This window comes from Chlorocebus sabaeus, chromosome 4, assembly GCF_047675955.1.
Source record: "Chlorocebus sabaeus isolate Y175 chromosome 4, mChlSab1.0.hap1, whole genome shotgun sequence".
Lineage (NCBI taxonomy): Eukaryota > Metazoa > Chordata > Mammalia > Primates > Cercopithecidae > Chlorocebus > Chlorocebus sabaeus.
Genome location: NC_132907.1, coordinates 57859773 through 57886569, shown reverse-complemented (window position 1 = coordinate 57886569; position 26797 = coordinate 57859773). Strand labels below are relative to the sequence as shown.

Below are 26797 nucleotides of genomic sequence, written 5' to 3'. Positions count from 1 at the left end.
CAGCCTCCCATTTAGCTGGAACCATAGGCATGCCCTACCATGTTTAGCCTCTTTTGCTTCTTTTTTTTTTTTTTTTTTTTTTTGAGACAGGATGTCACTGTATTACTCAAGCTTAGTATATCTTTTTTGTTGTTGTTTTTGTTTTTGAGGCAGAGTTTCAGTCTTGTCGCCCAGGGTGGAATGCAATGGTGTGATCTCTGCTCACTGCAACCTCCGCCTCCTGGGTTTAAGCAATACTCTTGCCTCAGCCTCCTGAGTAGCTGGAATTACAGGCACCCACCACCATGCCCGGCTACTTTTTTTGTATTAGTAGAGACGGGGTTTCACCATGTTGACCAGGCTGGTCTTGAACTCCTGAGCTCAGGTGATCTGCCCGCCTTGGCCTCCCAAAGTGCTGAGATTACAGGTGCAAGCCACCGTGCCCGGCCAGTGTATCATTTTTAAATGTATGGCGCTATCATTCCTTTATAACCTTTAACAATTCATAGTTTTTTTGGCATTTTTCAGTAGGATGTGGAAGAATAACTTCTGTCATGAAGGTCCTCACATTTTTTTTATTTCTAAAATGTACTCCAGTTAGTTTAAACCACTACCATAAATTGAGTAGCTCTTCATGACAGTGTTCTTCAAAAAACACATCCATAGCCCTGTGATGGGTACACAAAAATTAAATAGATTTTACAATGCCATTCATTTTACTTACTTATGATCTGAGACTGACCCTTCTTTAGTTTGTAAGGAAAATACAGGCAATGAAAAACAGTTAAGGGTTACCCATGTTTCATCTGTTCCTATCCTTTGTAATCCAGAGCAAGATCTTTCTGAGTTTACAATGAAATATTTTATCTCTATCAACCAGTGAATGGATAAACTATGATGATTCCATACAATTTAATAGTATTCCACATCAAAAAGGAACAGACTATCAAAACATACAGCAACATAGATAAATAATGAAAACATTGTGCAGAGCAAAAGAAGCCTTACATAGAAGAGTACATAATATAATTCCATTTATACGAAATTCTAGGAGAGGTAAAGCTAATCTATACTGGAAAAAATCAGAAGAGTGGCTGCAGGGAGCTGGGGATTGACTGGGAAAGGACATGAGGGAACTTTCAGGGATGATAGTAGTCGTCTCTATCAGTGGTTCTAAAAGTTACCAGCATTACCTGGGGATTTATTAGAAATGCAAATTCTCAGGCCCTACTCCAGACTTAATTCATCAGTAACTCTGAGGGTAGAGCCCATAATTCTGTATTTTAACAGTCTCTCTCCAGATGATTCAGATATAAGTTAAAGATTGAGAACAACTGTTCTGTATCTTGGTGAACTTGAATTACAATGGTAAATGCATTTGACAAAACTGAGCAAATATACACTAAAAATTTGTGCATTTTATTGCATGTACGTTTTATCGCAAGGAAAAAATGGGTAGTATACTGAAGTCTCCAGTTTACTTTGAAATGCGTTGGAAGTAAAATGGATATAGGTGTGTGTGTATGCATATGCATACATGTATACACACGTGTGTGTGTGTGTGTGTGTGTGTGTGTGTGTGTTCATCCCAGCAGAATAAAGTCTTAAAGGCAGGATCCTGGAGCCAGGCTCAGTAGCTTGCACCCGGAATCCCAGCCTCTCAGAAGGTTGAGGCAGGAGGATCATTTGAAGCCTGGAGTTTTAGACCAGCCTGGACAACATACTGAGACCCCATCTCTAAAAAACATAAATAAATAAAATTAGCTGAGCATTGTGGCCTGTGCCTGTAGATCCAGCTACTTGGGAGGCAGAGGCAGGAGGATCACTTGAGCCTGGGATTTTTAGGGTGCAGTGAACTGTGATTATGCAACTGCACTTTCTTCTGGGGAATAGAGTGAGACCCTGTCTCACACACAAAAAATGTTTTTAATGGTAGAATCTAGATGATGGTGGTTAGAGAGTGTTCATGATAAAACTTCTTTCAACTCTTTTGTATGGCTGAAGTTTTTCATAATAAAATGTTAAGATGGTGTAAAAATGTACCTATATCACTGGGAATGTTGGTACCTTTAAAAGGTATTTTTTAAATGAGCAAACTAAATTATACTTTAAAAAAATTTTATGCACTTTGATTAGTTCTTTTATATTATGAGTGCATGGCAAATATATGTGTGTAGGTTAACGTTAAAGTAGAAGAAATCATTTCAGAGTGGGCAAGAAAAAATTTTGATAAAATTCAATATCCTTGAATGATTACTTGTAATAAACGAGGATAAAATGTAAATTCCTTAATCTGACAGATAAAACTATAAAACCTAAAATGAAAATAATGCAAATTGGGAAACTGAGCTTTCTTCAAAATCATGAATAAAAAAATTTAAATATATCAAGGTGATTGTGAAATGTATATGGAAAAGCAGAGAAAAGATAAAAATAAATAATTTCTGCAAAAGCTGGAACACTGACTTGCCTTACAAAATATCGGGACTTATTTTCAAAGATACATTACATAATTAACAGCAGTAATAAGTAGATCAGTACTAAATAGAACAATGGAACAGGATAGAGAGCCCAGAAAACAGGCTTACACAAATAGAATATGCTTGCTCTAAAACGGAAGTGGCACTGCAGATGATGGAGAAGAGATAGACTGTTTAGTAAGTGGAGTTGGGCTATTTGACTGTCCATAAGAATTAAAAAAAAAAAAAGAGAAACCACTTCAACTGAAAAATCAACTCCATATAAATTAAAGGAGAACTTTAAAATTTTAGAATAAAATATAGGAGAAAATTTTTTTTAATTATATATATGTAATGGAGTTACATATTTTTATTTTTATATTTTATATTTATTGCTGAGTACATATTTTGTATAAACAAAATAAAATATATATAAAATAAAATATTTTTATATATATATATATACATATATATATTTTTTTTTTTTTTTTTTTTTAATGGCGTGGTCTTGCTGTGTTGCCCAGGCTGGACTCAAACTCCTAGGCCCAAGTGATCCTTCTACCTCAGCCTCTTGAGTAGCTGGGACTATAAGCATGCACCACCATGCCCAGCCTGAATATATTTTTGGTCTCTGGATAGGAAAGCATGTCTTAAACAAGTCACAAAACCCATTAACCTTAAAAGATTGAAGTGAAAATACAAGTCACAAAATGGGAAAAGATATTTGGCACATATGTAATCAACAATTAATACCAAGAATAAATACATAAAAACTCCTCTACTACAAAACCAGTATAAGTCAAGAGTCCCAGTAGAAAAATAGGTAAAGTTCATTAATAGGCATTTCATGGAGAAAATAGCATATAGGGCGTATACTGTGTTCAACCCCATTAGTAAAGTAAGAAATACAAATCAAGACCACTTTCTATACCATTTTATTGACCAAAATGGAGAAGTCAGACAATCACAAGTGATGGAAAAGAGGGATCAGATAGTGTCTTTTAATACAGATGATAATTGAGAAAATATTACAGCCACTTTGAAAAACAAGGATTTCATAAAATTATCTCATAAAAGCATTATCTTGTGAAATTGAACAATGCATATATCCAATGACCTAGCAGTTCGACTTCAAATATATATACATACAAAAGAATCTTGCATATTTGCATCAGAAGGCATATACGAGAATGCTTAGTTGTACTAAAATTGGGATTAACCTATCTACAAAAGAGTGGATAAATGAATTAAGATATAGGCAGACAGTGGGGTGTTGTACAGCAGTGAAAAATCAGTAAAATACAGCTGTATGCAACAACCTAGATCATAGTGGCATAATGTTGAGTGAAAAAAGCAAATCTCAGAAGACTACATCAAGTATACTACCTTTTTAGAAAGTGGAAAATCAAAGAAAACTATAAATAGCATACAGCTTATACTTTTTTAAAAAACAAGGAGATGATAAATTTTCTGATAGCGGTTACCTTACATGTGAAACAGGAAAATGGGATAAGGGAAGGAGCACATTGGGAGATACGAGATATTAAAATTGTTCTTGATTTGGATTCAAATTATGCCATTATTTATTAGTAAATTAAAAGGGCATATACAAGTGGCAATGGTGTGTCATGAATCAAAATTTATGGTTAATTCTTTTGTGTGTACCTGAAGCCTTGGAAATGAAAAAGGAAAACCAAGGATGAGAGAGGGTAGTTTTCTACTCCTGCCATTAAATGAAAGACCAAGCTAGGCCGGGCGTGGTGGCTCATGCCTATAATCCCAGCACTTTGGGAGACTGAGGGAGGTGGATCACTTGAGCCCAAGAGTTTAAGACCAGCTTGGGCAACTTAGAGAACCCCATCTCTACAAACTATACAAAAATAAGCCGGGCGTGTTTTCTCATGCCTGTGGTCCCAGCTGTATGGGAAACTGAGCTCGGGAGGTCAAGGCTGCAGTGAGCTTTGATTGTGCCACTGCACTCCAGCCTGAGTGACAATGAGACCCTGTCTCAGAAAAGATCAAACTAGAATGTGATATTAATAGCTGCTTTAAGGAAATTGGAGAATGGGACAGGAAGAATTTGCAGTTCATAGTTGAAAGCTAGTACATTGAAGCTGTCTGCTTTATTTCTTTAAATTGGAGGAAAAGGGGCAGTGTGTGTGTTATGTTACTCTGGTTGCTGTCAGTTGTTTTAATCATTTATGTATCTTACAGGGAAAGTTTCAGCTTGTGCTGCCCAAGCTTGTGCCCAGCTATAAGCCACATGCATTTTTTTAAATGTTAATTTCAATTTTTATTTTATTTTATTTTAATTCCTCAATCACAGTAGGTACATTGCAAGTGCTTAATAGTTGCATGTGACTCTTGGAAACCATATTGGACAGCAAGGATATAGAACATTTCCATTATTGCAGAGAAAGTTATATTTAACAGCAGTGGAACTCTTCACAGAAATCAAATACACATTTAGATTCCTTCAATATCCTCAGAATTATATTAGCTAGCTTTTCTTAGCGAAACAGATATACCTTATGACTCTTCTGTTGACCTTTGATTATGAAAGATTAGACTGGTTTTACTTTTTAGCTATATTTAGAATGATCTCTATCCTCATCTCATTATTCATAACACTTTTCTAGCATTGTTTGTGATTTTGCAAAGGATAATGCAGAAATCTACCCTTATGTTTTATAATTGCCTTTTAAGGTGCAATTCAGATGCAGTTATTAATTATTTAAAATAATTCAGCTAGTGTTGTGTGATACTATGTTTTTGATTGGAATAGGGAGAAAGGGAAGTTCATCTTTTCTGCATCTTTCACATCTTACCTTAGGTCTTAACACAGCAATTTAAGTACTTTGTAGTAAAATTGAAAGTATTGGTAAATTACTGGTTTATATTTTTAAACATATATATTTTTGTTTTATTAATTTGCACTTTGAGTACTAAATTGTTAATGACAAATTGAAAAGTATATTACTTATGGACACTTTTAATGTGTTTATCTTATTATTGCCTAGTGAATAATTATACCGGGATTTTTTTTTTTGTATATATATATGTATAGTTGTTGAAGTCCGAAGAGGATTCCTCATATAAACCTGTGAAGAAAGCTTGTACTCAACTTGTTGATAACCTAGTTGAGCACATTCTTAAATATGAGGAATCTCTAGCTGGTAAGACATTTTATATATATATTGATCTTTAGTTGATTTTATAAGATATTTTTAAATATTTTGAGCACATTTCTCATTTTTCCCTCTGGCTCTGCTTGGCTAATGATTACTTCACTTTTAAATGAAATACATTTTTGTTTTATAAATATCTGTTTGATGATGTATCCTAGATTATATTGTTATGATTGACTAAGATTATGTAGAGCATTGTAATAAAAGCGTGGGCCTCACCTCTTCCACGTATCTTTTAATAGCATATTATAATTTTAGATGTCATTGAATAGGAGTAAAAATTCAGGGGCTAATATGTATCTAGCTAATGATACTCATCACAAAACTGGTATCTTCTAAGTCATATAAAATTATCTCTCGAAATTGTTTTAGCTATTATAAAAAATGTTTTTTAAAGATTTGTATTACATTCCTAATATTTATTATTTATATTTGTTACATAAAGTTTGCTTAATCTTGAGCTAGAAATTTATTAAAATGTTTAAAATCACAAATTAAGTACTTAATATTTTATATTCCCTCTCATGTTATTTACCAATCGCAAATCTGAAATTTTTAATCAATTATAAATAAATGATTACTTAAGAAATATAAAAATTGGTCCAGGCGCGGTGGCTCACCCCTGTAATCCCAACACTTCGGGAGGCCAAGGTGGGTGGATCATGAGGTCAGGAGATCGAGACCATCCTGGCTAACACAGTGAAACCCCGTCTCTACTGAAAATACAAAAAAATTAGCCTGGCGTGGTGGTGGGCGCCTGTAGTCCCAGCTACTTGGAAGGCTGAGGCAGGAGAATGGCCTGAACCCAGGAGGCAGAGCTTGCAGTGAGCCAAGATCGCGCCGCTGCACTCCAGCCTGGGCAACAGAGCGAGACTCTGTCTCAAAGAAATATATAGATAGATGGATAGATAGATAGATACCCATTGCTTGAAGCACACAAAGACTAGCATTACTTCCCATCTAACGCACATTAATGAGGAACAACGTCAGCTTCAGTTGTTCTCCAAAATTGGGAGCCAGTAGCCTCTAACAGCTGTCCATTTATGGCACCTATGGAAATTGTTGATATGCTTTTATTGTTAATATTTTAAATTGTTGATAATTTTTATGCAGTCTTTTTTTTTTTTTTCCATGTGTACCTCTTTTTTTTCTTTTTATCTCCTTGTTCCGATTTTTTATTTTTCCCCATCCTGGAATTTAGGGGTGATACTGATGTCCCTTAATGTTAAAAAGTTGCTAATTTCCTCTAAAAATTTGTTTCCTAAGAACCAGTGTATTTCCTAATTAGCAACATTTTCTTCCCACCTGAACAGCATTTTGTTTAGAGCTGTCTTACAGCATTGTTCCAATTTCTGTTTGTTGCTCCCATTTTTTAACATTCCTCTACCATAGCATCATCTCTTTTTTTCCCAGTACCCTTAAACAGTTTCACCTCAGCTAAATTGCTAGCTTTTTTTCCCCACATTCACCTCCTTTTTTTTTTTTATTTTAAAGACAGGGTCTCACTCTGTCACCAAGGCTGGGTTGTAGTGGTGTAATCATAGCTCACTGCAACCTAGAACTCCTGGGCTGAAGCAATCCTCCCACCTCGGCCTCCCGAGTAACTGAGACTACAAGTGCACATCACCACACCAGGCTAAATTTTTTATTTTTCTGTAGAGCTGAGGTTTTCCCGTGTTGTCCAAGCTGATCTCAAATTCCTAGACTCAAGCCTTTTCCCTGTGATGGCCTCCCAAAGTGCTGGGATTACAGGTGTGAGCCATCACACCCAGCCCATTGATTTTAGATATAACCAATACCACATGTATTCCCAAAAGCCCATCCCTAAACTTCCCAATTTCCATTAGTATAAAACTTGCCTTTTATAGAGAGCATGGCCTCTTGTTCTTTATCTTGAGAATATGTGATTTCTATACCAAAGAAAAAATGAGATGGAGAAAGTCTAGTGTCATAAGAACTACTAATTCATTATATTGAGGACTATACTGGACCTATTTAGGGGATAATATTAACTAATTTAAATAATATTCTGTATAATTTCCACTACCTTGTCATATTTTAGTGTCTTATTTCTCTGTTTGTTTTTCCAGATTCTGACAATAAAGGTGTGAATTCTGGAAGATTGGTAGCTTGCATAACCACTTTGTTCTTATTCAGCAAAATAAGACCCCAGCTCATGGTTAAACATGCAATGACTATGCAACCATACCTTACCACTAAATGTAGTGTAAGTATAGAGCCGTCTTATTCTTGTGTCTTACATAAAACATTAAGTGCTTTAAATTTAGAATTCACATGCGTCAACCACATTCTCACTGACAGATCAACTGTGTCATTTACTTAGATATATGTTCTATTTGTAGCAAGTGATCTATAAACATCAAGTCTGACATATTATAAATAAAGTTCAGGTTCCATTTTGCTGTAAACTTCTCAAGCCAAACCCTCAGTAAATGCTTACTAAATGTTATAGCTGTTGTTAAGATCTCAGAATGAATGAAGCAGAGTTCCTGTCTTTGAGAAATTTACTGTCTTTTGGGTCCTGAACATGTCTGTCATTTATAATATAATAAATATAAAAATCGATAACATTGCTCGAAGCACACAAAGACTAACATTACTTCCCATCTAATGCACATTATTGAGGAACAACAGTCAACCTCGGTCATTCTCCAAAATTGAGAGCAAATAGCCTCTAACAGAGGTCCATTTATGGCACCTAAGGAAGTTGTTGTTATGCTTTATATTTTTCATACAGTCTTTTTTAATTTATTTATATTTTATAAATATATTTTATTTTTATAATAGAACAATATTAAATATGGAAAATCTATAATATCATACCAGAGATGTTAGGCTGTTGGTATTAACATACACTATGTTTTTCTAAAATACGGTGTGAGTAGTAAGACATTGCTTAAGTAAAATTATCTAGCAAATAAAGATTTTAAAGTATATATGACAGCATAGTGAGTTACGTGGTTTACATATATAATCTCATTTACTTTATGAAGTAGGTACTATTATCTCTATTTTACAGATAAGGAAACTGAAGCTTAAAGAGTATAAGTAACTGCTAAAAATGCAAAATTTTAAAATACTCTTAAAACTTAACAAATATAAAAGGCTTCTCACATGCTATGATCCTAATGTTCCTAAGGAGCTAATTTTAACTTTTCTCTACTACATTTGTTTTGCTGCTATGGTCAGTTTTTTTGATGATCTAAATTGCAAGCTCTAGGTGAAAACCTCAGGACTTCCTGAGAAAACTTTAAGAACTGAGGAGAGTAGTAAAGGATAATAAATACCTAGAAACAACATGCATTTACTTCTGAGACACTAATTCTATCTTTAGGGTTTCTGTTAGATCCAGAAATAAATTGGTTAATATTGTAGCTAATAATAATAGCTAATAATTTTTTAGCAAAGTACCAAGCACTGTGAAAATTTTACATATATTTTATCTCATTTACTTTGTGAAGTAAGTACTATTATGATCTCAGTTTTACAGATAAGGAAACTAAAACTTAAAGAATATCAATAACTGGCCCAATGTCACATAGCTAACCAGTCCCAAAGCTAGAATTCAGCCCCATGTCTACCAGTAGAATCTGGACTATAATGAAACCTGTTATTTATTATTTATATTATAAATCGTCCTTGCATGATTTTGAACCAGTAATTTTTTAAAACAAAATCACTTTTAAAATGTCTTGTACATCTTTTATGTATGTATGTACACAAATATTAAGTTTTATATAAATAAGAGTATCTCATACATGGTAAACTTTTTTTTTAACGTTTTGTGTTTTTTGTTTTTGTTTTTATGTCGTATCTCCATCTTTATTCATCTTCCCTTCAGAATAAACGTCTTACAGTATCCTTAACATACCTTTATAGTTGTGGACACACAGGTATATATAAATGGTTGACCAGGTTTTGTAAAAATTGAATCATATTATATAGATATTTGTTAGGCATATTTGGTAATCTCATATTACCTGGTATATATCTAATTCCTTGTTTTAGATGGGTGTATATTATCCGTTTTATGGATGTCCTATGATTTATTTAATCATTTCCCTGTTTGGCAGGTGTTTACATATTTCCTTTTAATCACCACTACAAACAATGTTTAAATAAACATTCCAATTTAAATACCCTAGCCGGGCACGGTGGCTCAAGCCTGTAATCCCAGCACTTTGGGAGGCCGAGACGGGCGGATCACGAGGTCAGGAGATCAAGACCATCCTGGCTAACACGGTGAAACCCCGTCTCTACTAAAAAATACAAAAATCTAGCCGGGCGAGGTGGCGGGCGCCTGTAGTCCCAGCTACTCGGGAGGCTGAGGCAGGAGAATGGCGGGAACCCGGGAGGCGGAGCTTGCAGTGAGCTGAGAGCTTGCAGTGAGCTTGCAGTGAGCCTGGGCAACAGAGCGAGACTCCACCTAAAAAAAAATAAAAATAAAAATAAATAAATACCTTTAAGTACTGACGCCTTTATTTTGTTGGAACAGTTGCTGAGGGTGGACTTGCTAGGTTGAAACAAGGTTATTTTGGTTTTCATTTTTAATTGATCTTGCCATTTTGTGGTGGATGGGTTTTATACAACCTTTTGGAAAGCTGTATGTGACAATCATTGTCATTATTTTAGTACTCTTTGCCAGTCTAACAGGTGGAAAGGAATAATTCATTATTGCTTCAGTTTCCTTCCCTGACTGCAAAGAAGGTTGAGCATCTTTTCATGGTACTGACGAGTTGGGCTTGCTTTTCTGTTAATTCACTATTTATATCATTTTCATATCGTTCGTCCATTTTACCTTTGAATTGTAGGCCTTTTTTTAGGAGAACTCTTTAAATAATTTTAATATTTTAGATATTAAGCCATCTTATAGTATATTTATTACAAATACTTTTCCCTGTTCTATTCTGTTGCTCTTTTACTTAATAGTTTCCGTCTTTCTTTAAATTTTTCTTCTGGAATTTAAGGTATTTCTTTTACGTGATTTTCCAGGCCAGTATGTTAAGGGAAGATTCAGAAAATGCTACTTTTTTTGAGATTGAGGCTCACACTGTCACCCAGGCTGGAGTGCAATGCGCAGTCTTGGCTCACTGCAACCTCCACCTCCTGGCTTCAAGCGATTCTCCTTCCTCAGTCTCCCAAGTAGGCGGGATTACAGGTGCACACCACCACACCTGGCTAATTTTTTGTATTTTTAGTAGAAACGGAGTTTCACTATGTTGGCCCGACTGGTCTTGAACTGCAGACCTTGTTGATCTACCCCGCCTTGGCCTCCCAAAGTGCAGGGATTACAGGCATGAGCCACCGCGCCCGGCCCTACTGTTTTTTGTTTTTTGTTTTTTTTTTTTAACCACACAGTCTTGCTCTGTTGCCCAGGCTGGAGTACAATCCTGCAATTTTGGCTCACTGCAACCTTCGCCTCCCAGGTTCAAGCGATTCTCATGCCTCAGCCACCCGAGTAGCTGGGATTTTACAGGTGTGCACCGCCACACCCAGCTAATTTTTGTATTTTCAGTAGAGACAGGGTTTTGCCGTGCTGACCAGGCTGGTCTTGAACTCCTGGCCTCAAGTAATCTGTGCACCTTGGCCTCCCAAAGAGCTGGGATTATAGGCATGAGCCACTGTGCCCAGCCACTACATTTTTTTTTTTTTTCAGGTAAAATGCTGGCACTGGTTCTCAAATGAATTTATCTTACCCAACAAAATTTCTTCTATCCCTAGACCCACTTTAACTCATTACAGGAAACAACAGGATTTCTATGTTACTTAAAAATAATTTATGTTTTCTTTTTAATCCTGTAGGGATCTTAAAAGGAAGGATGAATATGATGTGGGAATTTCTTTCTTTTTTTTTTTTTTTAATTAATACTCCTGCAAGCCAAGTGGTGGGAATGTTTTTAACTAGTGTGTTAATGAGCTCAAAAAGTCCAAAATGGGCTGGGTGCAGTGGCTCACACCTGTAATCCCAGCACTTTGGGAGGCTGAGGTGGGCAGATCGCGAGGTCAGGAGTTCAAGACCAGCCTGGTCAGCATGGTGAAACCCTGTCTCTACTAAAAATACAAATATTAGCCAAGCATGGTGGTGCGCACCTGTAGTCCCAACTACTCGGAAGACTAAAGCAGGAGAATCGCTTGAACCTGGGGGGCGGAGGTTGCAGTGAACCGAGATTGCGCCACTGCCTCCCGCCTGGACAACAGGACAAGGCTCTGTCTCAACAAAAAGTCCAAAATGAATGCCGGTAATCCATTACTAACAATGAGGATTAGTAGCTTAAAAACTAGATTAAGGCTGGACATGATGGCTCACACTTGTAATCCCAGCACTTTGGGAGGCTGAGGCAGGCAGATCACAAAGTGAGGAGTTTAAGACCAGCCTGGCCAATATGGCGAAACCCCATCTCTACTAAAAATACAAAACTTAACCGGGTGTGGTGGCGGGCTAGTTGTCGGTCCATATTCCTGACATGCTGATGCTTCTCCCTCCATACCTCTAGCTACTCTGGAGGCTGAGGCAGGAGAATCACTTGAACCCAGGAGGCGGAGGTTGCAGTGAGCCAAGATCATACCACTGCACTCTAGCCTGGACGACAGAGTGAGACTCTTGTCTAAAAAAAAAAGAAAAGCAAAAAAAAAAAAAAAAACTAGATTAAAAACATGCATTGAAAGCCTTACTACACAAACACACACACAAACACACACACACACGCACACATAACTGATTGCCTTTGGGGAAATAAACTGGGTGGCTGGAGGATAGATAGAAACAAGACTTTTTATTGTAAATCCTTTTCTACTTTTTGGTTTTTTTAAAAAAGTCTCTACCTATTTTTTTTAAACATGCTTATTACTTTTTCTAATCAAAGAAATACACATTTAAATTTAAAGAAGTCCCAGGCTGAGCATGGTGGCTCACACCTGTAATCCCAGTGCTTTGGGTGGCCAAGGCAGGAGGATCACTTGAGGCCAGGAATTCACAACCAGCCTGGGCAACATAATGAGACCCTGTCTCTACAAAAATGAAAATTAAGGCCAGGTGCAGTGGCTCACACCTGTAATCCCAGCACTTTGGGAGGCCAAGGCAGGTGGATGACGAGGTCAGGAGTCCCAGACCAGCCTGGCCAAGATGGTGAAACCCCATCTCTACTAAAAATACAAAAATTAGCCAGGCATGGTGGTGGGCACCTGTCATCTCAGCTACTCGGGTGGCTGAGGCAGGGAGTTGCTTGAACCCGGGAGGCAGAGGTTGCAGTGAGCCAAGATCGTACCACTGCACTCCAGCCTGGGCAACAGAGCAAGACTCCGTCTCAAAAAAAAGAAAAAAAGAAAATTAAAAAATTAACTGGGTGTAGTGTTATGCATCTGTAGTCCTAGCTACTCGAGAGACTGTCAGGAAAATTGCTCAAGCTCAGGAATTCAGGATTGCATTGAGCTATGATTGTGCCACTGCACTCCAACCTGGGCAATTGAGCAAGACACTGTGTCTTAAAAATAAAGAAGCCTTTTGCGTAGTTCTGGGATTCTATGTTTTTTTATCTATCAGAAAATTTTAACACAGGGTTTCTCAACCTCAGCACTATTGACAGGACTAGATTATTCTTTGTTGTCAAGGATTGTTATGTGCATTACAGGTTGTTTAGCAGCATCCCTGACCTGTAGCCACTAGATGCCAGTAGTGGCTCCCATTGTGACAACCAAAAATGTCTCCAGACACTGCCAAGTACTCCTGTGTCAGGATACAGGGGAAGAAGCTTATTCCTGATTGAGAACTACTGGGTTAACATACACAGCTCGGAAAATACTAATCGTAAAAACTTTCCCAGTCTTTGTATAATGCTGTCAATATGTAAATACCCTTGTTTAGAATTGACTTGTGTTACATTTTAGGAAAAAAAATATAACTTTAACATTGTGATTAAGTGACCCCAAGGTCACATTTTGGTAAGTTAGTTGTTGGTCCATATTCCTGACATGCTGGTGCTGCTTCTTCCATATCTTGAAAAAAAAACTCGAATAGACTTTTTTTTTTTAACTGGACCTTTACGTGCAAAATGCCCTATTTCTGCCCACAAATACATAAAACTGTGTATAGTTTCTTTTAAGGTTTTGGATATTCATAAAGCATTATTTTTATTCTTATAGACACAAAATGATTTCATGGTTATCTGCAATGTTGCAAAAATCCTAGAGCTAGTTGTACCACTGATGGAGCATCCAAGTGAAACTTTCCTTGCCACTATTGAAGAAGATCTGATGAAGCTCATCATCAAATATGGCATGACTGTAAGCACTCAGTTTACCATTTCTTTATTCATTAGTGTAAAGTTATAATGTATTTTATTATTAATATTTTTAAAGCAAATATTTGTAAAAAGCTAAGTTTTTAAAATAGTATATTTTTAACTTTTGTCTAAACAAACATTTTCTATATCTTTTAGGTAGTGCAACATTGTGTCAGCTGTCTTGGGGCTGTTGTAAATAAAGTGACACAAAATTTTAAATTTGTGTGGGCTTGTTTCAATAGATACTATGGTAAGTTCAGTACCAGGGTTTTAAAATTATTCTGCTAGGTCCTGCAGTGTGTCAGCTCATTTTAAATGCATTTGATAAAAGGCTAGAATCAAGGAAACTATGAGGTGTGATTATCCACTGTGGTCCTCTCAGAAACAATATTGTCTGGTGTCTTTTGTATTCCCTTAAGAACCCACTGTGATTACTTCAGAAATTTATCTCCTGATAAGTAAAGGTTGGTAAATTTTTTGCACACCGTGAAAAGTAAAATTTAAATTTTCTTACGTTAATTAGTTTAGACTCTAAAAGAGCGCCCTCATAATTCTAGACATATTTAATATTTAGAACCATTAGTAAAAAGTAATTGGCCGGGCACAGTGGCTCACACCTGTAATTCCAGCACTTTGGGAGGCCAAGGCGGATGGATCACCTGAGGTCGGGAGTTCGAGATCAGCCTGGCCAACATGGTGAAACCCCGTCTCTCTACTAAAAATACAAAAATGTCCCAGGCGTGGTGGCACAACTGTAATCCCAGCTACTTGGGAAGCTGAGGCAGGAGAATCACTTGAACCCGGGAGGCGGAGGTTGCAGTGAGCTAAGATCACGTCACTGCACTCCAGCCTGGGTGACAGAGTGAGACTCCATCTCAAAAAAAAAAAAAAATTGTAATTCATTAGTAGTAATTACTTGAACTGAGTAATTCAAAGATAAATATTATAAATATTACTTATCTTTATTAGGTGCCATTTCAAAATTAAAAAGTCAACACCAAGAGGACCCAAATAACACTTCACTTCTAACAAACAAACCAGCACTTCTTAGATCCCTTTTCACTGTTGGAGCACTATGTCGGCATTTTGATTTTGATCTGGAAGATTTTAAAGGCAACAGCAAGGTAAAGATAGTAATACTTAAAATGCTATAAAACATAGAACTATATGGCACTGTAATCTGAGAATAACAGTAATGACCCAGGATGAAGGCAATATTAGTCTGGTTTAATGAAAATTCTGAAAACAGTGCTACTCAAAGCGTGGTCCTCGGACTGACTGCTAATCCATGAACTTTTTGTTACTGGTATGTAACCAGATAATGAAATTTCTCTGACAAGTTATATCAGCTTTGTAACTGTAGGCACACTGTTGACATCAACAGCTGATTTTTTTTTTAAATTTTTTTCAATGAAGGGAACACACTGATTCACATTCCGAAACAAGCTGCTTTGTCACACACTGATACTTTGAATGCCACTGTTCTAAAATAAATGGAATTGGTTACTTATTTTTTTAATAAAGTTCACATACAGAAATTCTCATTGTCTTTAGGTATTTTTTTCCTTTATAGTTGAAAATTAATCTAAGTTACTCTTCATGAATACTTTAATGTGTTTTCCTTCCCTTAGGTTAACATAAAAGATAAAGTACTTGAACTATTGATGTATTTTACAAAACATTCAGATGAAGAAGTACAAACAAAAGCTATCATTGGTCTAGGTAAGTCTAAATTTCTTTATAAATTGTAGCTATTTGAGAGGGATAGAGCACATTTTTAAATATTGTGAATCTAAATTGTTGGTTTATTTTAATATGTTTCTATTAGCAGTAGGATTTGGTGTATAGAATGTAGATCTGGGGATTAAAACAATTGGGTTCCATTCTTGTTATGGCCATTGACTTCCTGGGTAAACTTGAGCGAGCCACTTGTCTTTTCATCAGTTTCTTCATTAGTAAAATAGAGATAACAATACTTTCTTCTACCCCTCCTCCATAGGGTATCTGAAGAACATTCATTAAAGCCCTTTGATAAAGAAAAATAATGTAGAAGAATTCTGTGCTCTTTGCATTTTTGTAATTGTTCTTTTTCATTGCAAGGCTTTGTCACTACAGGAAGCTGCCACATCTAGTTAAAACAATGATCAGTCTACACTGACTTATTTATATAAAAGCAAATAGTTAGCAACCCAGGAGGAACAATTTGGATATATACATGTTTTATATTATTTTTCCAGGAAGCACTGATGTAATAAAAACATGTTTTGCAATTGTTAGGCAGGTCTGTGTGGCTTATATCTAGGAAGGAATTAGAATATGAGGAAATAGGAAACGAATGGCATTAAAGTACCTGAATTGAATGCACTTCAAAAAAATACAAGAACAGTCTGTCCAGGTTTTTGGTTTTTGTTGTTGTTTTTTTTTTGTACGGATACGGTTGGCCTTCCATATCCATGGGTTTCACATCTGTGGATTTAACCAAGAATCAAAAATACTGAGAAAAAACAATTACACCTGTACTAAATATGTACAGATTTTTTTGTCATTATTCTCTAAACAGTACAACAGCAATTTACATAGCATTTACATTGTGTTAGATACAAATAATCTAGAGATGATTTAAAGTATACGGGAGGATGTGAATAGGTTATATGCAAATGCTACCCCATTTTATATCAGAGACTTGAGAAACCACGGATTTTGGTATCCCTGGGAGGTTCTGGAGCCAATCCACCATGGATACCAAGCAACGACTGTACATGAAAAGCTACCCAATGAGATTAATAACTTATTTGGAAATTTTATTTTAGTATTATGATTAAGGTTCATACTTTAATATGTATGAGTAGTTATTTATATTAGTCTTTTGAACAAAAATGAGTAAGAAAAGATTCTAAGTTACTTATTAAATCATGTTTATGATATCTGTAAATAAATTGAAACCTTATCATTTTATTCCTCCTCTATCCCTTTTTGAAAATTACTTGTAGCACATAGAGTAAAAATTCAGACATCATTTACTAAGGAGTTAAATTGGTGCAATATTAACTTCAAGCCAGTGTGTACCTTTAAATATTCAGTCTGGACATAATTTATATGGAGTGGCAAAACTAATAGTGTTACAAGTATTTCAGAGTACAAAAAGATGAAGTTTTAACTTAAGCAGCGCTATTCAGAAAATATTGCCTCTAGACCAGTTAATAAAAGACATCTTGCCTGGGCCATAGTTATCCTGAGTGACCTTGGGCTAGTTATCTGATCACTCTATGCTTTGAGTTTAGTTTGTTGTTTGTTATCAATAATACTTGCTGTCATGAGAGATCTTCATTTTTTCCTCAAATAAACATTATAAACATGGATGATATATTGCTACTTATTAACCCGTGGTTATAGGATTCAGCATTGTAGCCTTATTATAATGCCATATGAGAAAGAAGTGGAAGATATTTTTGGCTCTGGTTTATTATATTGTTTCATCAAATGAATATATTTTAATTTTTTAAAAAAAATAATGTCAATGTAGTACCTTCTACTGGGGATCTGAAAAATGTTTGCAGACATTACTTCTTAAATCCTGAAAACATCCCTGTGAGGTAGGTGGGTGGTAAATATTATTATCCCCATTTTACAGATGGAGAATTGAGGCACAGAGAGATTATGTGACTCACCCAAGGTCACACTACAAGTCAGTGGTGGAGCCAGGAATAGAACCCAAGACTCCTGACTCCTAATCCACTCCCCTAGCCACTAGGCCCTGCTCCCTCCTCAAGGTTTCCTCTTGTGTGAAATTCTCCTTTGAAATGCAATTTCTTGTTTTTAATTCATGGGGAAAGAAGTACCTGCTCTAATGCTTCTCTAGGTAAGGCCACCAGCATATTCTTCCAGTCATTTTAAGTTTTAACTTTTTGAAATAAGGAGCCATTTATATAATTTATTAACATATTTATTAAATTTCGTTTAATTTTAATATGAATATATGATGAGATTTTCCCCTCTCCCATAGGATTTGCCTTTATTCAGCATCCAAGTCTAATGTTCGAGCAAGAAGTGAAGAATCTATATAATAATATTTTATCTGATAAGAACTCCTCAGTCAATTTAAAAATACAAGTATTAAAAAACCTTCAGACCTACCTACAAGAAGAAGATACACGTATGCAGCAGGCAGATAGAGACTGTAAGTGAAAATATATTTTTAAATTTCATAGCTATGGTTATATTATAATGGCTTTATCTCCTTTGATCTAAATATCTAAATTTCCTGATATGTTAGACGAAGAAATTCAGTTAAATAGCAGTCCTTATGCTGAGGTCTATAACTAGGCTTTAGCATATTCTTAAATTCTCTAAAATAGTTTTAAAATTGTATATGTGTGTAAACATTAACATTTTGAGGGAGGAGAGAGATTATACTTCTCATTGGGTTCTCAAAGGGGCCTCTGACACAGACGCAGACACACACACACACACACACACACATTAAGAACCATTGAGCCAGAACACTAGCTATAACGTTTTGTGATTTTGCTTATGGCCTAATTTTGAAATATTTAGTAAAGTTAGTATAGGTGCTCTTAATATGTGTTTATCCTTTGCTTTCTTTTGTAGGGAAGAAAGTTGCAAAACAGGAAGACTTAAAAGAAATGGGTGATGTTTCCTCAGGGATGAGTAGTTCCATCATGCAGCTTTATCTCAAACAGGTGCTTGAGGCATTTTTTCACACCCAGTCAAGTGTACGCCACTTTGCCCTAAATGTCATTGCATTGACTCTAAATCAAGGTCTTATTCATCCAGTTCAGGTAAGCATGTTTTGGGCAGCAGCAACTTACTAAAAGAGCCAGATTAGTTGTCATTTGATACATTGTGATTATAGAGAATAAGTAGTTCTTTGTTCCTCTTACTCTTCTTTGTACTAAACTCTTAAGAATCTAGAAGTTTTAGATAATCTCTTGGGTTATGATTACTACAAAATACCCATATATTCATAATATTGTCTCTGTTATAAACCAACTTGTAATTTCTATTGACAGAACATATACTCAAATTATTTTTCTAAGTAGGGATATTTGTTTTAATTCATACTTACTTTTGTCCCTAAGATCCAACAATCTATGTGAAGAGAGTTCACTGGGTTAAAAAGTATAATCTGTTCAACAGGGTGAGTCTTAGTCCACAGAAGAGTAAATTATGTAATCCCAATTCCTTCATCTTTAAGTTGGGGATGGCACCAACTACCTGACACCTCATAGCATTGATATGAGGACAAAACGATGTGATAAAAGACATTAGTATTACTGAAGATTGGCAGCCAATGCTGATGTAGTAGTATATACCATCTGATGGTCAAGAGAGCGCCATAGGCTACAAAAGTGTATGTATTAAATAAGCAGAGTCTATACCCTTCAAGATTTTTATTTTGGGTATTTTTCATGGAACTTTTTGAAAATATGATATATTTAAACATACTGTGGTCTTCCCTATGTCCTGAAACAAAACATGTTAACAAATATTTATCCTGTTCTTCATGACTCCAGGTTATTATCATAAAGAATCATACATTATAATGTAACAGTAATACATTGAGACTGTGACCTTTTTGAACTACCGAGGGCTCTTTTTTGGGTGCTTTTTATTATATATGCTTTTTAAACTTTTTTTTAAATTTCACACAAAGGAGTCAGGTGCAGTGTCTCCCACGTGTAATCCCAGCACTTTGGGAGGCGGAGGTGGGTGGATCACTTGGGTCAGGAGTTCAAAACCAGCATAGCCAACATGGCAAAACCCCGTCTCTACTAAAAACACAAAAATTAGCCAGGTGTGGTTGCGCATGCCTGTAGTCCCAGCTACGTGGGAGGCTGAGGCAGGAAAATTTCTTGAACCCAGGAAGCGGAGGTTGCAGTGAGCGAAGACCGTGCCATTGCACTCCAGCCTGGCGAACAGAGGGAGACTCTATCTACAAAAAAAAAAAACAAAATTCACACAAAGAAATTACAAAAGTGATACAATGAATTCCTTTATAATACTCTTCACCTGTATTCACCATTTGTTGACATTTTGCCACAATTGCTTTCTCTCTCTCTCCCTTTTATACATCTGCTTTTTTCTGAATCATTTGGTAGGAAGTTTCAGGTAATTATAATTCTTTACCACTAAATACTTCAGCATATATTTTCTAAGAACAAGGGCATTGTCTTACAAAACCATATTATAATCATTAAATTTAAGAAGTTTAACATTGATACAATATTATCTAATATATAGTCCATTTGCAGATTCTGCTAGTTAACCAAGGGCATTCTCTATAGCCTTTTTTCTTTTTTCTTTTTCTTTTTTTTTTTTTTTTTTTTTAGCTGGAGTGCAATGATGCAGTCTTGGCTCACTGCAGCCTCTGCCTCCTGGACTCAAGCAGTCTTCCCACCTCAGCCTCCCAAGTAGCTGAGACTACAGGTGCACGCCACCACCTGGCTAATTTTTGCATTTTTGTAGAGACGGGGTTTTACCATATTGGCCAGGCTGGTCTCAAACTTCTGAGCTCAAGTCATCTGCCTGCCTCAGCGTCGCAAAGTGCTGGGATTACAGGCATGAGCCACTGCACCCACCTTACAGCCTTTTTTCTTTCCTGATTTGAGATTTAACATGATCATTTCTTTCATTTAGTGCCATGTCTGTATTTTAAAGTTATAAGTTTGTTGTTTTTCTGGCCTTCACATTGCTTTTTGATTCAGACTCGCTTAACATAGTAGTACTGTTTTTTGACTCTAGAAGTACAGTGAATATGACTGTTACCAACTATCTGATCCTCAAAGCCACATCTGAAATCACTTTGAAAAACAATTATATTTTCCTAGCTTTGAGTATGGAAAGCAAATTACTGTTTGCCCTATATTATCTTTACAAGGCAAATCTAATCAAGCTTTAAAAACTACTGGATTATACATTTGTAGTCTATATCATAATCTTAAATAGATATTCTTAGTGTGGGAATGCTTTATGTTTAAAGAACCTTAAATTTACAATGAAATTGTTTAAATTTTACCACATTAGTATTTTTGCTGGTGCTCCAGTGCTTTCTGGATTTAAGCTGAATCTCAAAGATTTGTCACTTTAAAAAGAACACTAAATCATAGCCTTTATAGGAAAGCCTATAAGGTTAAATTCATATATCTCAGATATACAGAAAGTTTTGATGTATGTCTAAATAGAGAGTTTTTACTACCGTGATATCTCATAATTTTTTTTTTATTTCCAGTGTGTGCCATATTTAATTGCTATGGGCACAGACCCAGAACCTGCTATGCGGAACAAGGCTGATCAGCAACTTGTGGAAATAGACAAAAAATATGCTGGATTCATTCATGTATGTATTTTAACATTTTATAACCTAAATTTAAGCATTTTTCTTGAGTAAAGCATGTCTTTGATAAATACCCTACCCACATTCATAATTGGGATAAAATGTCTTACTTAGTACCTATCTTCTAAACATGCAACTAAGTTAGTCTCCCAAGGTGTTTATTCTAGTTTAAAGTTAAGATTGGGCTAGAGGTGACAGTACCAAGCACACCAGACTAAAAATCCGGAAACCTGGATTTTATATCCTACTCTGTGAACTTGGCTGCAATGACTCTCCTGGGCCTCTTTTTTTTTTTTCTTCTTTGAAATGAGGGAATTGTAAGAGATAATCTCTGATGTTCCTTCTAGTACTTCATTCTGTGATTCGTATTATTTTAATTAAGAAAACCAAATAATGAAGCTAGCCTCAGGATGTAATGCTCTAAGTATATTTTTAAGTTGTGTCTTTTAATTTCCTTGACAAAAATGAGACTTGTATTGATTTCAGATGAAAGCAGTGGCTGGTATGAAGATGTCTTACCAGGTACAACAGGCAATCAACACATGCCTAAAAGATCCTGTAAGGGGTTTCAGACAAGACGAGTCCTCTAGTGCTTTGTGTTCACACCTTTACTCCATGATCCGTGGAAACCGCCAACACAGACGAGCCTTTCTTATTTCTTTACTCAACCTCTTTGATGACACAGCAGTAAGCACAAAAACTTATTATTTTAAGAAAATAAATGCTCTAGAAATTTTATGGATAAAGTAGTCACCATTTTTAAAATATTACCATTTTATTAGTATATGATAGTAACTTCATCAAATGTTTTCTTAATCTTCTAAGTTATTTACAAAGTACACAGTCAGAATTGAAGGGGAAATTTTGTATAAGAATAAGTATAATGAGGAATAATGTATAACTTTGCCTCCATACTGAATATCCCATAAACTTTGATAACAGATTCTGTAAGCATGTCTTTAAATAAGCACCGTCACTAAACTAATCACATTGGGAATCGATTACCTCAAATATTGTTAGAGAATAACTGTTATAGGTTTTTGGTTGTTGAGATCCCTAGTTGTTCAACTTGACTTTCCTTAATGAAGGGAAGTCAGTTTTGTGTATAGTAGTCCACTTTTGTGTATAGTAGTCCTCCCTTATCCTTAATGATACATTTCATGACCCCCAGTGGATGCATGAAACCATGGATAGTACTAAATCTTATATATGCAGTCATGCATCACTTAATGACAAGGATACATTTGGAGAAATGCATAGTTAGGCAATTTCTTTGTGGGGTGAATATCTTACTTACACAAACCTAGATGTTGTAGCCTACCTAAGCTATATTGTTCCTAGGCTACAAACCTGTACAGCATGTTACTGTACTGAATACTATAGATAACTAACACAATCATAAGTATTCGTGTGTATAAACATATCTAAACATAGAAAAGGTACAGTAAAAATATGATAGGGTAATCTTGTGGGACTGTCATTATATATATGGTTTGTCATTGACTGAAACATGGTTATGTGGCACATGACACTACTAGCTTTTCCAGTACCTAAAAACCTATGTTAAAGTTTTAATTTCTAAATTAGTCACCGTAAGAGATTAACAATGATAATAAAATAGAGCAATTATAACAGTATACTGTAATAAAAGTTATGTGAATGGGATCTTGCTTTTCTCTCTCTCTCTCAAAATACCTTGTTATAGTTTACTCACCTATTTTTGGACTATGGTTGACCAAGGGTAACTGAAACTATGGAAAGCAAAACAACAATAAGGGGGGATTACCATAATTACAATTTTGACACTTCTGGCTGTTGCACTAGTTGCATTAGCCAGGACCATAGGCCAAGAAAACTGAATATTCTTTTAAGTTTACCTTTTAATTTATTTATTTTACACAATATTTATTCAGCATCTGCTATGTACCAGCCATTGTGCTAAGAAGTTTAACAAGCATAAAATATAAAGACAAATATGGTTTCTGCCCACACAGAGCGCCCATGAGTCTATGTGTATAGCAACTTTTAAAAGAACAAAAGAGGCCAGGCATGGTGACTCACGCCTGTAATCCCAGCATTTTGGGAGGCCAAGGCAGGTGGATCACAAGGTCAGGAGTTCGAGACCAGCCTGACCAACATGGTGAAACCCCGTCTCTACTAAAAATATGAAAATCAGCCGGGCGTGGTGGCACGCGCCTGTAATCCCAGCTACTCAGGAGGCTGAGGCAGAAGAATTGCTTGAACCCGAGAGGCAGAGGTTGCAGTGAGCCAAGATCACGCCTCTGCATTCCAGCCTGGCCGACAGAGCGAGACTCCGTCTCAAAAAAAAAAAAACAAAAAACAAAAAAAAAGCAAAAGAAAAGAACAAAAGAAATACTTTAATTACTTGTTAGCCTGACAGCAGATTTTTGCAATAAAGCAAAATTATAATTACCATAGTGTAGATATCTTACTAGACCTCTTCTTTTTAAGTACTGTGTGAAATTTATCATCAACATTATCATCATATCATCAGTATTAAGTTTGCATTGTGTATAGGACACTATACTAGGAGTGCCAGATGATATAACGTGCTTTTGCCCTGAAAGGATTTTCCCTCCAGTTGTGGGATAGGACACAAAATTAATAGTGATTATGGTTAGTATATCCTGAGTGCCCTGATGGTTTGTATTGATAATATTGTTCCAGTCCTTGTTTCTCTCCAGAAGAACTTCATTCCTATGTGGTTTCACTGCCTGCTTTATGTCATTGACTAGATGTTCTATCAGCTCAGCATTTGAAATGCTAAACTGGAAACCCAGCTCTCACAATGCAATGCTTTCTTCTACCTCCAACAAAGAATGTCAGAGAAAGAACAAATGCCTGAAGGCCCAGAGGGATAGAATGAGAGGGATCTGCTATATAAACCAGGGAAGGAAGATGTTCCAGTAGGGGCCAAAAATGTAAAAGATAAGAATGTGTGGTTAATAATGAATAGTTTGTTATTTGACTGGGGCAGAAAGGTCATAATGAGGAATAGTATATAGAGGATCCTGTAGATGAAAAAAAAAAAAACCTTGGAAGTGTGCGAATAAAATAATGAGGACAGTTGCCAAAGAGCAGTTTAGGAAGATGAAATTTTTTAGCATTGTGGTCACACTGGAGGTAATAAGAAATTAACCTATTGTGACAACAGTAGGGGAGAAAAAGAATGGATAGTAGAGATCGGGTGCGGTGGCTCACACCTGTAATCCCAACATTTTGGGAGGCCAAGGTGGGCGGATCACCTGAGGTCGGGAGTTCGAAAACAGCCTGTCCAACACGGCAAAACCCCATCACTACTAAAAGTACAAAAATAATTAGCCAGGTGTGATGGCGCACACCTGTAGTCCCAGCTACTTGGAAGCCAGGGCATGAGAATCACTTGAACCTGGGGGGCAGAGAGTGGCAGTGAGCTGAGATCATGCCACTGCACTCCAGCCTGGGCAACAGAACGAGACTCCATCTCAATTTAAAAAAAAAAAAAAAAAGAATGGATAGTAGAAAAGAAATTTGAGGAAAGAATTAAATGAGACTGTGTGAAAAGAATAGTAAGTGGACAACTGGAGTATTTTTATCTTGAGCACCTGAAAGAAAAGGATTGTTGCCAAAGTCAGATGCAAAGGAGTTGGCTTGAGTAGTACATAAAAAGGGAGTAGTCAAAGAGCTAGGAAGAGAAAACTTAGGAAGTAGATTTCGTGAAGGAAAGTGTGGATGATAGTCAGATGCTACTGTGAAGGCAAGGAGAGTAGAAGTGAAAAATAGAGTAGAATGGTGAACTTCATGGACAAAAACAGTCAAGCACTGAGGGACAAAAGCAGATTGTAATTGAAGAGGGAGGGCCAGGTGAGATGACTCATGCTTGTAATCCCAGCACCCAAGCCAGATGATTGCTTGAGCCCAGGAGTTCCATACCAGCCTGGGCAACATAGTGAGACCCTGTCTCTACAAAAATTAAAAAATAAAACTTAGCCAGGCCCTGTGGCATGCACCTATACTCCTAGCTACCTAGTTACTTGTGAGACCTAGGCAAAGCGATTGCTTGAGCCCAGGAGTTCAAGATGGCAGTGACTGATATCATGTCTCCTTTGAAAAAAAATAGTGGGGAAGACATGGGAGGAGCAGTCTAAACTATTCTTTGAAGAACTTTGAAAGGAAAGAGAAATACAGGGCTTTTATGGATGTTGAAGAAAATATTTATATAAATATAAATATATAAAAATAAAATATATATGAGTTTTGAAAATATATATATAAATTATAGTGTTAAACTAATAGATGAGGTAGGGTTTTATGTCCACATTTTTTCGTCTGTAACATGGGTGTTGATACATAACCGTAAAGTAAAAATAGAGTGAGAGTGATACTCTTTTACGAATATTAATAGCAAGGTTATTCCATCTGTGCTATGGGATCTTGTTGCTGCTGCTGTTGGGTTTTATGTTGTTTCCATGGCAGGGGAGGGTAGATGGTAGGAGGGAGTGCTTTTTAGTTGTGAGCTTTTTTTTTTTCCTTGAGCTATAAATATTTAAAAGAAATTTGAATATTAATATGCCCTTCTGTTTATGATCATGAAATGCTTGAATTCTCTGTATTACTTCTTTTTAAAGCAAGCAAATAACAATAATCCTCTTAAATTTTGCCTACCTCAGAGTACTTATAGTGTGAAACTGATAGCATTGTCAAAACAACTCTGATATTCTGAATTACATATACACAGGAAACTGACAAATGTTTATGAGTACGTGGATTTGGGTTTTTTCTTTTAACCTATGTATTAGTACTATAATTAGTAGTTATTTTGAGGGCAGAATAGTAACTGTGTGTAACTGATCTCCATATAGATTAAACTCTTAGTAGCACAATGATTTAATTAACTTTCATGTATACTTTCTGATATGGTATGGATTTATCATAAAGATTCCATATACTCTGTAAGAAAACCTCAAGGAATTTCACATGGATGCAATAAAAAATTTCATCTCTTGAGATAGCATAGTGTAAGTCATTAAAAAATAAAAAATGGGCCTAAGATTATTTTATAAAATTCTATTTATGTTCCCCCTTCTCCATTTTTCTTACACCTCTCTCCCTCTCCCTTTTTCCTCCTCTATATTTCTCTCCCTCCTGCTGTCTCTCTGTCTCTCTGTGTCTCTGCCCACTCTCCCCATATGTGTGTCTGCTTATCTCTCTCTCTAACATTAAGTGAAGTGAAAGTGCCCTGTATTTTTTCTAAAAAAGCTTTTTTGGATGGGTTTCTAGATTATCCGCTAAACATATGTGCTTTTTCTTAAAATTTACAGAAAACAGACGTGACTATGCTCTTGTATATAGCAGACAATCTAGCCTGTTTTCCATACCAGACACAGGAAGAGCCGTTGTTTATAATGCATCATATAGACATTACACTCTCAGTTTCTGGTAGTAACCTACTGCAGTCATTCAAGGAGGTAAGTTACACACATTACTATTCTTAATCCATCTGTCAAAGTGCAGACA

At 36.0% G+C, this 26797-nt stretch overlaps 1 protein-coding gene across 5 annotated transcripts in view; it reads left to right on the top strand.

The window, feature by feature from the left end:
* The window catches only part of NIPBL (NIPBL cohesin loading factor), a 192893-nt gene that overhangs the window by 157069 nt on the left and 9027 nt on the right, over nt 1–26797 (top strand). For all 5 annotated transcript variants that reach the window (XM_007961396.3, XM_007961399.3, XM_073014794.1 and 2 more), the window contains 11 exons: nt 5506–5614; nt 7717–7853; nt 13787–13927; nt 14083–14176; nt 14896–15050; nt 15558–15648; nt 17930–18103; nt 18535–18725; nt 21176–21283; nt 21767–21967; nt 26602–26748. In XM_007961396.3, the coding sequence (XP_007959587.2) occupies nt 5506–5614; nt 7717–7853; nt 13787–13927; nt 14083–14176; nt 14896–15050; nt 15558–15648; nt 17930–18103; nt 18535–18725; nt 21176–21283; nt 21767–21967; nt 26602–26748 (1548 nt within the window). The remainder of the gene's footprint in view (nt 1–5505; nt 5615–7716; nt 7854–13786; nt 13928–14082; nt 14177–14895; nt 15051–15557; nt 15649–17929; nt 18104–18534; nt 18726–21175; nt 21284–21766; nt 21968–26601; nt 26749–26797) is intronic.